At 40.1% G+C, this 13,896-nt stretch overlaps 1 protein-coding gene across 1 annotated transcript in view; it reads right to left on the reverse strand.

The window, feature by feature from the left end:
* The window catches only part of LOC127426873 (ankyrin repeat and fibronectin type-III domain-containing protein 1-like), a 118,100-nt gene that overhangs the window by 8,861 nt on the left and 95,343 nt on the right, over positions 1 to 13,896 (reverse strand). Inside the window, exons 17-22 of the mRNA XM_051673944.1 lie at positions 12,883 to 12,999; positions 10,650 to 10,865; positions 10,067 to 10,233; positions 5,887 to 6,028; positions 4,979 to 5,147; positions 4,085 to 4,251 (exon numbers count right to left, since the gene is read on the reverse strand). Coding sequence (XP_051529904.1) covers positions 4,085 to 4,251; positions 4,979 to 5,147; positions 5,887 to 6,028; positions 10,067 to 10,233; positions 10,650 to 10,865; positions 12,883 to 12,999 — 978 coding nt within the window. The remainder of the gene's footprint in view (positions 1 to 4,084; positions 4,252 to 4,978; positions 5,148 to 5,886; positions 6,029 to 10,066; positions 10,234 to 10,649; positions 10,866 to 12,882; positions 13,000 to 13,896) is intronic.

Consider the following 13,896-nt stretch of genomic DNA (forward strand, 5'->3'; position numbering starts at 1 on the left):
GTTTTCAATTCCCTCTCCCTTTATATTCTCCCTTGTGAGTCACGTTAGTCGCCAGATTGTTCAGTGTTTTTCTGTCGATGCAGTCTTGCCTCTTTGTTGTTTCTGTTTGTTCTCTCACCCAGTTTTGCTCCTGGTTTGGATTATTACCCATTGGACATTCCCATTTATGAATTCTCACTCACCATCTGCCGTTCCTCTCATCATTCTCCTCCACCTGGGTGTCTTCAAGTTGCCATCACTCCTCACAGTCCACACCAGAGATTCCATTCTGCAGTCTGTGCCGGTTCCATCATTGACTGTCATATTGCCTCTGTATTCTGTGTTCCTTCAATAAATACTGAACTGTGATTCCCTCTGCATTTGAGTCCTATTATGCTTCTACACGTCGTGATAGAACAATCTGGCCAGTCATGGACTCAGCAGATAGAGCCAGCCTTCGGAACGCCGTCGCTCAGCAGGGGGCCCTCCTCGGTTATCAGCAGGATGAACTCTCTGCTTCCAATCAAGTCATTAGAGACATGGCTGGGCAGATAGCCAAACTAACAGCACTGGTTCAACAGCTTCAGCTCTCTCCCAACACCGGTCCCGCCACCATCAAAGCCGCAGCGGCTACACCCCCAGTGGAATCTACCATCATCAGACACTACGAGCCCCAGTTAAACCCACATGCAACTTACGCTGGTGAGCCGAATACCTGTTGATCTTTCTTGTCTCCTTGGTGTCTGCACTCCAACCGTCATCTTTTTCTTCTGAGAATTCCAAGATGGCTTATGTCACCCTCCTCGCCGGTGGATCTTGTGAGATGGGGAACCGCTGTGTAGGACAACAAATACAGCTGCTGTGTCTCATTCTAGTCCTTCTCCAAGGAATTTTGCAAGGCCTTCGACCGCTCTGCTACCGGGACTGAGGCAGAAAAAATCTTTTCGGATCTTCGTCAGTGTGACAGATCTGTCTCTGACTTCTCTATCAAGTTCCGCACCTTCGCCGCCTCTTGTGGATGGAATGAGAAAGCCCAGTGGGACCGGTTCCTGCATGGACTCTCCATCTGGGTTCAAGATGAGATTTACACCCTTGATCTCCCCACCAGCTTCGATGATCTGGTCGATTTAGGACAATTGGCTCTCCATGCGCTGATGTCATCACAGAGTCTTCACTTCCCACGAACGATCTCCTACTGCAGCTCCTTCTTCCACTGCGACTGCTTCACCTGAACCTGTGTCAGGGGAGAAACCCATGCAGGTTGGGAGAGCTCGCTTATCGCTCGAGGAGCAACGTCATCACCTTGTCAACGGCCTCTGTCTCTACTGCGGGCGACCGGGGCACACTGCCACCTCTTGTCCAGTAAAAGGGGGAGCTCGCCATTAGGGAAGGGGCTAATGGTGAGCGTTACTCCTCTCAAGGAATCCCCTGGACTTTGGAATTTACTCCCGGCCAGGCTGCAGTTTGGTAACACCATTCTTCAGGTTTCTGCACTCTTTGATTCTGGAGCTGTGGGAAATTTAATGGATATCAGTCTCATCAACCAGTTGGCTATTCCCAACTCCCAGTTAAAAGAACCCATCTCAGCCAGCACTCTCTGTGGTACTCCCCTCACGAAGGTCACTCACATCACTGCCTCCCTGACCCTTACCATCTCGGGTAATCACATTGAGGAGATCCAGTTTCTCATCACCCATTCTCCCTCTGTTCCAGTGGTTCTGGGACACCCATGGCTAGTAAAACATAATCAACATTAACTGGGTTGAGAGTTCTGTGTTGTCATAGAGTCATTTTTGTTTGTCACATTGTCTCAGGTCTGCTCTCTCCCCTGTTTTGTCTTGTTCTGTGTTGCAGGAGGAGCCTGTGGATCTCACCGGAGTGCCCGAGGTCTACCAGGATCTGAGGGTGGTGTTCAGTAAGTCCCAGGCTGCATCTCTTTCTCCACACTGGCCGTACGACTGTGCAACTGACTTCCTGCCTGGCACTTCTCCACCTCTGGGTCATCTTTATTTGCTCTCTGCACCTGAGAGGGAGGCCATGGAGAAGTACATCGGCATTTCTCTGGCAGATGGTATTATCCATCCCTCTTCCTCTCCGACAGGGGCAGGGTTCTTCTTCGTGGGGAAGAAAGACAGTTCCTTGCGTTCCTGTATAGACTATCGGGGGTTGAATGACATCACGGTCAAGAATCGCTATCTCTTGCTGTTGATGTTATCGGTCTTCGAACTCTTGCAGGGAGCATTCGTCTTTACAAAGTTGGACCTCCACAGTGCTTACCCTATTGTCTGGATCAGGAGGGGGATGAATGGAAGACCGCCTTTAACACAATGACAGGGCACTTTGTGTATTTGGTCATGCCCTTCGGTCTTTCCAACACCCCAGTGGACTTCTAGGCCCTCGTTAATGACGTGCTCTGAGACGTGGTCAATCAGGTTGTTTTTGTCTACTTTGATGACATTCTGATATTCTCCCAGAATAGTCGTGACCATGTCCAGCATGTCAGGAGGGTGCTTCAGTGACTGCTAGAGAATCATTTGTTTGTCAAGGTGGAGAAGTGTGAGTTTCACACACGGTCAGTTCTGTTCCTGAGATTCATCCTCTCATCTGACGGCATCCAAATGGACCCTGCCAAGGTAAAAGCAGTTGCAGATTGGCCAACCCCGGATTCTCGTAAAGTGGTCCAGCGGTTTCTGGGGTTCACCAATTTTTACCGGCGGTTCATTACGAATTTCTGTCAGATCGCCTCTCCTATGATGGATTTAACCTCCACCAAGACATGTTTCTGTTGGTCCTCGTGGGCACAGTCTTCATTCAAAAGACTCAAAAGCTGCTTCATTTCAGCTCCCACTCTCATTAACCCTGATCCATCTCGTCAGTTCATGGTGGAGGTTGATGCGTTAGAGGTGGGGCTATTTTGTCCCAAAAATTTCCGTCTGACGGGAAGTTGTACCCCTGCGCCTTTTTCTCTCATTGCCTTTTCCCTGTGAAATGGAATTACGACATCAGGAACAGGGAATTGCTGGCTGTCAGATTGGCATTGGGAGAGTGGCAGCATTGGTTGGACCTTTTGTGGTTTGGACTGATCACAAGCACCATGAATACATCTGCTCCACAAAACGTCTAAATTCCAGGCAGGCTCGCTGGGCACTTTTCTTTGGCAGATTTGATTTTATCATCTTTTATCACACTGGTTCCAAGAACATTAAGCTCAATTCTTTATCTCACTCTTTTGAAACCGAGAGAAGCTCAACCTCCCCAGATACCGTTGTTCCACCAGACAGCATGGTGGCACGGTGTCTTGGGAGATTGAGTCCAGAGTCCGCTCGGCCATGTGCGACGTTACTATTCCCACGAAGTGCCCTAGGTGTCTGCTATTTGTTCCTGAATCATTCCGAACACAACTCCTGCAATGGGGGCATTCTTCCTACCTAGCCTACCACCCAGGAGCTACCCATACCAAGCATTAATTAAGCAACGGTTCTGGTGGCCGTCACTGGCGTGAGACACTCATCAGTTTGTTTCAGCCTGTCCAGTTAGTGCTAGCAATAAGACTTCCAGTCTACCCCTGGCAGGGCTTCTCCAGCCACTGTCAGTCCTTCGAGGCCCTAGTCCCATATTGCCATGGACCGGTTCTTGAAGGTGGCGAAATTTATCTCACGCATACTGTGCGTGGAGTGATCAATGGGGACGCGCAAAGTATACTTTGGCCTTTAAAAACATACGAATAGCTTATCTAATTATTTTTTGACATCATAAAATTTGCACATTTCCGCTTTAAAGTGTGCAATTTATAGACCACTAGAGTCACCAAACGAAATTGCAAAAAATAATGATTGATTTCAAAAGATTTTCCAAGCCCTTTTCCATATGCCATGGTCGGACAAAAAGATAGTCCCATCCCTAAACTCATGCCATTTGTTGAGCCAATGTTTCTGTGTCAGGCTACTTGGGTTGCTTTAACAAACAAAAAAATGTTTTGATAGCATCATTGTGTCAACATTTCGACAAATGGCTTACTTATAGTTGTTTCAACATTTTAAGCTAGGATTGGAGAAAGTATTTTAACATTGAAAAAATTACACACTTCAGCTTTCCTTTCCATTACCTGGATGTAGTCCAATATGTGCTGTTGTCTCTGTTTGGCCGTGGACACCTCAGAGTCAGTGATAGATTCTCTAAAAGCCTGCTGGGTAATCAGGGAGTCCAGGTCCAGCACTGAAGACAGCCGGCAGTACAGACTGATAAATTTTTCCTTATATGAACAGAAGTGAACTGCACAGAGACAAAATGAAATGAAGAACAATATAGTTAGTAACCAACATTACTTATATGGGCACCACTGGTGTAATGTTATTGCAATTTTTAAACTGACTTCTCTGGGTGGTTTTCTGTGAAATTGAGACCCTAGGAAGGTTATCATTAATGTCCCAAAAACCCCTGATGAATCTTTTAAAAAGACATGCTTGTAATGGAAATCTGTGGGTGGTTTACATGTATATGGTGTTTGGGCTGAGACTACCTCACAGTATAATGTTTAAAAGTTGCTTGAAACTCTCCCCACAACAGCAGCTGAATAAGCTACCAAGTGTTCTATCTGGCACCGCTGTTAAGCATACAAGCACACGATTTGCCTTTGCGTCTGAAAATAAACCCTGTTATTTAAATGTAAATGATCTGCCATGCTTTAAAACAAATTTTATTGAATTATGATATTGATTACTTGTTTAACCTTTCCTTATTTTACACAGTCTGGGGAGGGCGAATGGGGGGGGGGGGGGGGGGGGTCTGTGTTTGGCTAGCCGTGGTGTGCACCGCCACCCTGCTGGTGTCTGCTTGTGTGTGTGTGTGTGTGTGTGTGTGTGTGTCTGCTTGATTTACTAGAGGTCCTAAGGGAGTGTGACTGGGGGCAGAGGGGGGAGAGGGAGGGGGAAGGAATCTGTGGATTTTTATAAGGCCAACTGAGCTAATATTGTAGGGGTTGAAACAGAAACCAGTGTACCGAGCTCAAACATTTGAAGAGGGAGGTTGAGGAACCCCGAGTGTGGTGTGTAGGGGTTGGTCTGTCCCGGGGCAGAGCAAACGTTGTCTGAGGCAGGCAGCAGCAGAAGAAAGGACACATTGTGACCCAGCTCCAGCACCTCGTGTGTGTAGAGACGGAAGTGCGTGGCCTGTGCGGGACACACACACACACACACACACACACACAGACTTGAATCCATGGGGGTTGGAGGGTAACAATGTTATGCCATTTTTAAGTAGAGAGCAAAAATATAGATATAAAAAATATAAGCAAAAACTATATTAGTATAAAGTTACCCTATCTATCTATGTGTCTGTCTGTCTATCTACTGTATCTGTCTGTCCGTCCATCCGTCCATCCGTCTGTCTGTCTATCTATCTATTTGTCTGTCTGTCTGTCTGTCTGTCTGTCTTTTTATCTTTTTGATTGCAGTTTTATAGTAGTAACGGTAGCATGGTATTTTGTCAAACTATGGTTATCATTGTATGTTTTGTAATGGTATTGCTATGTGTAGTGTAATATAATATAGTGTAAAGCACTGAACTGGTAAGCAAAATGTTGTTGGTTCAATCCCCACAGCCACCACCATTGTGTCCTTGAGCAAGCCACTTAACTCCAGGTTGCTCCAGGGGGATTGTCCCTGTAATCAGGGCACTGTAAGTCGCTTTGGATAAAAGCGTCTGCCAAATGCATAAATGTAATGCCCCTTTTTTCATGTTCAAATTGCCAACTTACAATAGTTTCTCTTGGAGAATTTTTTTTTTATATCACTGGGTAACATAGAGCTCCTTTGATGGATTGCACGTGTCTAATTGTATATACACTGGAACTTGTTCTTTTTCCATTGTTCTGTAGTGCAGTGGATAGTGTTCTGTAGACAGCAGTACCTGGTGGAGAGGCAGATTGATCTGGTGCAGCAGACTCTTAATGGCCGTCTGAATCTCTGAGTAAAGGAGGCAGTCTTCATCCTGATCTGCTCTTTCCACCTCCACAGGGCCAGACAGTGACTGCAGCCATTCCCACTCATCCCTGGGTGAGAATAGACCGCATTTCGTCAACATACACAAACTTCTATATCACTGTTTCCAAAAGAGCCCTTCACAGAGTGTCATTACAGTGGTTTCCAAAGGCTAGTGGGATAGCATTGATGCCATGTTAGGTCCAATATTGAGAGTGAGATTTTTGCCACCAACCACTACACCAACATTTTTAATCCTATACTAAGAACACAACTTATGTTAAGCCTCCATTAATGGAAAAACGAGGCATTTAAAAAATATGGCAGTGTACAATTGTGAGACAATGCCCAGTGAGCAAGCTAACTTATGGGATCTTCAGGGTTCACACACCTTTTGACTAATCATTTCCATGACTTCTCCAGTTCTTCATGATAACAGAATAAGGATTTTTAAATTGACATCATAAGGATTTTTTTATATTGACTGCACTCGCCATTAGCAATCTGAAATATTTTACAGCAGAGCATAACATGATCATTTTATATTAACAATAGAAATGTCCATGAATTTGCCAGGACTTAAGAGCTGATTAATTTCTATGACTTTTCCAGACCTGGAAGTTACAATTCACTGATACAGGGCTCCCACTCTTTTTGACCAATAAATGTCCATGACTATTCCATAACCTTTCCAGTGATTTGTGATTACTGGATACAGATTTTTTCCCAATCAATAAAATTCAAAACGATGTTGTAAAGTTTAATTTTGACCAATTTTAAACTATTTTGACTAATACATTGAACTCACTCAAAAGAAGAATTCACAAATAAATCGGACATCACTATGGTTTCCGAGCCATAAAACGAAAGTTTTACTCAACTCTAGAGCAATACTAGCTCATGAAATATTTTGGAGCAGAGAAATTTGTTTTTATAAATTATATATATATATATATATATATATATATATATACATACTAGAGAAATTTCCATGGCTTTTAATATTTTATTAATTTCTATTACTTTTCCAGGCTTGGAAAGTAGAATTAGAAAATTCCATGATATTACAGGTTTTTCCTGATCGTTGGAACCCTTATCCATATGCAAAAGAAAGATGATTTCGGCAAAGCACAAAAAGATTAATTTTAAAATAAATCAGGTATTACTAGATTTTGAGTCTTACTTTCATTAATCTAAAACATTAATTTTAATTTACATAAAATTTCCAATTTAGTGAAATAACAGCATAAAAGCGTTTAACTGCTTAAAAAAATCAATAAAACGATGGGCGAAACTGATCAAAAATCTTATAATTGAATCTAAATTTCAACAAAAAGAAAAACTGCAACTGAAGAATTATGTTATTAAACTTCAGCTCACAGGACTCAGATAAGATGATGATGGGGCAAACAAGCTTTTAGGTCTTACTCTCAAGGACAATCTCAAGGCTAGTGTCTGGGGGGTGGGTTAGTGGAAAAAAAGTGCATTTCTTTGCTCCAGGGGTTTCCCTCGAGCCGTGAGTAGGCATCATCCTGAGTGAACCTCCCACTGACTTCCACAGTCCGGCCCCATAGTAAATTTAGTTTTACTACCACACAGAGCAGCAGGATAATACTCTCCCTGTCTCTACCTACCTACCAAGGTCTACATAATGACCTGAGATGAAAATAAATAAATAGCTCCTTTACTGAACAAAAACAAATAGCAGTTTTGTTTTGACTGTAAAAAATGGTGGTGTCAAGAAACTATGTATGTCTGCGGTGAAGGGAAGCCCGACGGAGTTCAGGCATATTTCAATCTTCTCAGTCAAACTCGCTCCCGCTGCATTTATTCACCTCACTAATGAGAAATTTTAGCTTGTTTCTGTGCAGTAACAGGTTTAAAACTGAAAGTTCATATCAATGACATGTTTCTGGGGAAATTTACATTTTTTAGATTGTATGAATCACTTTCATAATGAGTCAAAATGTCTGTTTCAACTCTTTTTTGCTATTTTACAATGATTAATTAATTGTTTCAGATTGTGAACCAAAGAGCCAAGATAAATGTTTTCAAAATGAGAAATTCATCATTTGTTTTAATTCAGGATTCCCACACTTTTCAATGCACAATTTTCCAGGACATTTCCAGCACATTTCATGTGCCACCTAGTTGTAATATTTAAACAAAAACACATGAGAGGTCATTAAAATTGTGGTTATTAGTGGGTTATTTTTTCAAAATTCCATATTTGACAGTTTAACTAAATTTTCACATCAAAATGGTGTGTAATCAAATTGATTTAAAACTTTAATAAAAGTAAAATATAATTATTTCAATTACATTACATTTTTTAACATAACAGTGCATTATTTTTTATCAAATTAATTGCTTTTCACAGTATAATCTGAAACAACATTGGAGATATTTTTTATCAAATAAAGTGCTGCACAACAGAACATCACAGATGTGAGATATTGCTTTAATACATTATTATTATTATTTAATTACATTAAACATGATCACCCCCCCCCCCCCACAATTTTACACATCCATTTAAAACTAGCTTTTATTTTAGTGTTTCTGTGTGTTTTTGACAGCACTTTCTCACCTCTAGGTAAGCAGTTTTCTACATGGCCCAGTGTGATTATTAAACCCAAAAATGCTATGATTTCATTAAAATAAAAATATAGTCCATATGTGCTGCATGCTTCATAGTGCTCTGCTCAATGTCATCTACTATCCACACAGAGTGCGTGATGATCATGATGAGGTGCTTTCAGTGTATGAGCGGCCGGCTTCACACATTCATTTTGAAGCACGCAGCACATGCAAATTATATATTTATTTAATTGAATCGCATCATTTTGTGGTTTAATAATCACACTTAGATATATTGAGATTTAATTTTTTTATATATATTTAATTTAATTGTGCATTCAAAAATTCACTTTTGTCCCAAATATGTCAAATTCATTGACATTTAACATTTGATAGATAATGCAACTTTTATGACTGGATTCAGTAATTCCATCCATGTTTTCCACATTGCGGAAATTATAGGGCCCTACGTGTGGTGGTGGTGTAAGCGTACTCTGATTAATCTACATATCGAGGTGTAAAGGCCGCATCATCACCACGCTACCACCTCAGGTGTAAATTCATTCTCAAAAAAAAAAAAAAAAATCTGCGGTGCAACCGTCGCTGTCTAAAGTTTACAACATGGCTGCAGTGTATACAACAAGGTTTTGTATACACTACAGCAGTGTTGGAACAAAAATATTTTGCACTATTATCAATACTTGGACATGTTACAAAAACCTTGTCAGTGACACAATCAAACAGTTTTCTTATACTAAAATACACTCCAGGACAAATAATTATTTTCCAGGACATTTAGGTATTTTTCTAATTTTCCATGACTTTTCCATGACTGGAAAACTGCATTGCAAAATCCCAGGTTTTCCAGGATTTCCAGGACGTGTGAGAACCCTGTTAATTACAGACTCACTTCCACAGAACAAAGGCTTTTTGCTGCGTTTTTCAAAACCTTCGAAAGCTAGGTTTTTTGTAAGATTGAGATATTTCTCACAATAAATCAATGAACCTCACACACCTGAAAAGTTATAGGGAGGTGCGTAAGACAAGAGCTTTTATGGCAAAAAAAGAAATGCATACTACCATAGCTTGCAAAGCACGATACAAAATTTATTAGCAATGTTTCGTGTTTTGCAAGCTATATTAGTGTCCATGATTTTTTTTTTTTTAAATAAAAAAAATGGCTTCTTAGAGCTGTTTTGTGTACTGCACAATATTCTTGCTGTAGAGTGATAAAGACCAACAGTAATAGCACCGTGTCCCATTTGTTTTTCTTGAGTTTAAGTTTGACATGACATGATGGTTTTTATTTTTGCGCTAGGTAGCCCCACCCACTGTGAAATCTCATTCCAAAATCCTACCCTTATAACTGTGGATTAATCATCAAATATGTTTTGATTGGTTGTGATTGTGATGCGTTGTGCAGCTTGTAGGTGAAAACCTGTCGCATCGGGCCTGTTTCTGACACAGTATAGGAAATACATCAATTTCACAGTAAAGTCAATAAAATGTTGAGGAAAACTCTAAATTACCTTGACACATTCCAGTTATCTCGTATCTTGGTGTGGCAGAGCATGTTAGGCATCCGTTGAGGAACCAGAACCTTGATCTGATCCACAGAGCTGCTGAGCTTCAGGTAACCCAGATAAAGCCCAGAAGACAATCGGTGCTGACTGCGTCTCTGGTAAGCCAGAATGTCCTATGATCAGATCAACAGGTTGAACTACATTTTTGAATTATCTGAAGAAAATGTATTACTATGTGGTTGCCATGGTATGTAGATTACTTGAAAAATTCAGATGTTTACCCAATTGCTTGGCCCAAGTTTAAAGAGCCCACCCCTGTATCTATATGATATTCTGGTCCCTATATATGGTACTTCTGTTTTAACGTCAGACAGGTGAAAAGTCTGATCACTTAAAAAAGTAACAGCACAAATCTCCTCAACAAGCCACATGATTTTGGGTATCATTCATGTCTGTAGCTCAAACAGTGCCAGACGAGTTGTGCACCATGCAGCGCTAATAAAATATACAGTACCTGTATACAAACAAGATCATGCAAACTGATCTTGCTGAGGTTTTTGAAATCATATTTGTTGTCATTCTGTGTTACCTGTATGGTGATTAGAAGAATGTCCAGGGCATAGGGTTCCTCAGGGGTGGAAAGAGACTTCCTCTGGCTCTGCAGTTTGGATACCTGCATCCACTTCCCATTGAAAAAAGAATAGAGGCTGTCCATCTCCCTCACCGTAACAAGCAACACGTTGCCATGGCGATCCTTAATGGGCTCATAGTGGACTCGGCCCAAGTTGTGAGTGCCCAGGAGGTTCTGTTTGTAGAGATAGAGAAATAGCCAAGATCTGAAGAGAAGTTCTCTGGAATACTAATAATGCCAAAGAAAAAACAACACAGTGAAGCCAACATCTTTGTTTTATTCATTTAACATGTCACAATAATTTCAGTAATTTCTTCTCAAATTTTCTAGTTTTCAGAGATTCAACTCGATTTTCTTAATCAGTAATTAAATTCAAAGTGACAGAATAAGCACAATGAACTTATCACAGAGTACCGCAGATCTTGTGCAGGCTGTAACTTTAGCACCACTTCAACTTTAATCACTTTCCTTTAAATTTACAGGTACATTGCTAAGGATTTCTTGTAAAACATTTTGTTAGAAATGAACAAAATACCATTATTTAACATAAAGTACATAAAAAATCTGTTCAAAATCGGGTTCTTGCCTTAACTGCCATGATTTTTCATTTAGAGGTGTTGATTCGATTTGGTGAGAAATTTCTGGCTTCGGTCATTCATCCTAGTGTTTAAATCATGTCTGTAAACTACAAAAGAAGGTCCTGCCAGAGCCCTTCTATAGGGGAGTCTACAAGTTCGCAAAGCAATGCATAACACGGCGGTCCCATAGACATTCTATGGGCACTGGAGAGGAGACAAGAGGCCTTTTTTTTTTTTTTAAATTGATATCTATGGAGGAAATGATTCAGTGTGAACTGCGTTTTGTGAGGAAACAGCTAAACACTTCATGAACTGACTGCCTGTCTGCCAATAAGTTTTACACTAAACAATCCTTTTGGAATAAACTAAGTGTGAAGTTTACTACAATAAAATTGCTGTTTTATTAGACATTGACAGTTTTGCAACAGGTAGGTGTCAGTTTATGTCTCTCCCAATTAATTTGTATGGTATCCGCAAACGGTGACTTACTGTCATAACATAATAGTTGACCGTTACGCTCTCTCCTATGGTAAAAACACGGAGCTTGTTATCTCAGAATAGAAGATCTCTGGTCTGGCTACAAGAGTGGCAGATATGCTACTTTCTAGCTCATATGACACAGTTTTTGGGTATACGCCTTATAGGACTTTCTCACTTAGTAAATCTTAGTGTAGCTTGTCAGAATTGCTCTAATATGATGATCACAATCATGGGTATGCCTCACACCATAAGGTTCATCCACACAGAAGAGCAGTGATAAAGCTAAACTGAGTTAAAAAAAAAAAAAAAAAAAAAAAAAAACAATGTTCCGCCCACAAATAACTTGCAATTTTATGTTTCAACCGCAGATGGCGAAAGAGAGCCCAGAATTCCACACTGTACCTTTAAAGGTGCACTCAGTAATTTTTTTTCCTAATTTAAAATGTTTTACTTCTAAAGAAATGAATAGTAATATTGAAACATATATATGAAATCATGACCACTCATGTGAGATTAAGAGTTCAGTCATATCAGTAACCTTATAAAAGCTCTTTTATAGTATGTGGGGCAGGGTGCCATGTTAGGATCACATGACCAGCTAAATACTACTTGCTTAATCTCAGTAACTGCCCTGTTATTGGACACTTTCATTCATGGATTAAAAAAAAAAATACTGGTTTACTGTGCATAGTGAATGTCTACAATGACATCCGTAACTGAAAACTACTGAGTTTGAATGATGCAGCTTCAAGGCCACTATGTGTCACTGTAAGCCAATGTATGTTCCTTCGACATACTTAAAAAAAATTACTGAATGCACCTTTAAAGCAGAAATTAAATTTTATATTTTATTATGTGCTTTAAATGTTTTTAACAGTTACATTTTAGTTTAAACATTTGACAATGTAACTTCAAAACAATTACATTTCTTTAATAAATAAAGCTGTTACTAGGAGCACGCCAGCCAGAATAATTGTTATGCAACAAGAAATATGCACTAACACTTACACAGAGCCTCACACACTGCTCAGAATCCCACATAAGGGATTATTCCACTCAATTTCAATTTTAAATGAGATCAAATCCCATTCTAGTAATACATTTTTAGCAAGGCTAATCACGGGCTGGCAGACCTGCAGGTGGCCAGCAGCTGCCAGCATCTTCTGTCTGGACTGCAGTGTGGAAGAGGATGAGGTGGAGACTGCCAGGCTTTGTCTGAGCCACCGGACGTCCTCCCACATACAAGACAGCTGCAAAACAAACACACACACTCATGAAGTTAGAGAAAGCTATTTACTTAATTCCTCGTCATCATTCAAAGTCTGTGAATGAATGCCACAGCGCTTGAGTGCAGAATGATGTCCTGGATCTATTGGACTACACTATCACTCATTCTTTAATATTACTTTTTTCCACATTCATACCTAGTCTTTATTTATATTTGTCTGCAATAACAATTTAAAGCGTTTACTGTAAGCATAACCTTTTATTACATGATCTTGAGAAACAAAGATTCTGTAAAATGTATCCAAACTTTTGACTGGTAATATACACTTGTGTACCAGTCCAAAGATTGGACACACATAATAATTTTTTATTATTATTCTTTTTTTTTTTTTTACTATTTTCCACATATGAGAATAATAGTAATGTACAATGAAATAACACGAATGAAAGTATGGCACTTATGTCTGACAAAAAATGTTAAATAAATAAAAATAATTTTTATATTTTAGTTTCTTTAAAGTAGCCATGCTTATATAGCCATTAATATAGCTGTTCTGCATACACATTTTCTCATCTAACTTCATGAGGTATCCACCTAAGATGCTTTTTAAACAGTATTTAAGGAGTTCCCATATATGCTGGACACTTGTTTGCTGTTTTCCCTTCACTGTCTTCACAGTTTTTTTTTATATTTGTCTGCAAAACTACTCTTTAAGCATTTAATCAAAACATTTAAGCAAAGATTTTTAAAATCAAGAGAAACTTAAAATCGGTCAAATGTGTCCAAACTTATGACTGGTACTGTAGTGTATAAGGTTACTGTGATGAGGAGGAGAGTGTGGCTGGGCCATGAGGGTGCACGGCCGGCGCTGAATCAGTTAATCAGCAGGACAGTGAGATAAAGGCGGCCGCACTGCATG

This window comes from Myxocyprinus asiaticus, chromosome 36, assembly GCF_019703515.2.
Source record: "Myxocyprinus asiaticus isolate MX2 ecotype Aquarium Trade chromosome 36, UBuf_Myxa_2, whole genome shotgun sequence".
NCBI classification, from domain to species: domain Eukaryota; kingdom Metazoa; phylum Chordata; class Actinopteri; order Cypriniformes; family Catostomidae; genus Myxocyprinus; species Myxocyprinus asiaticus.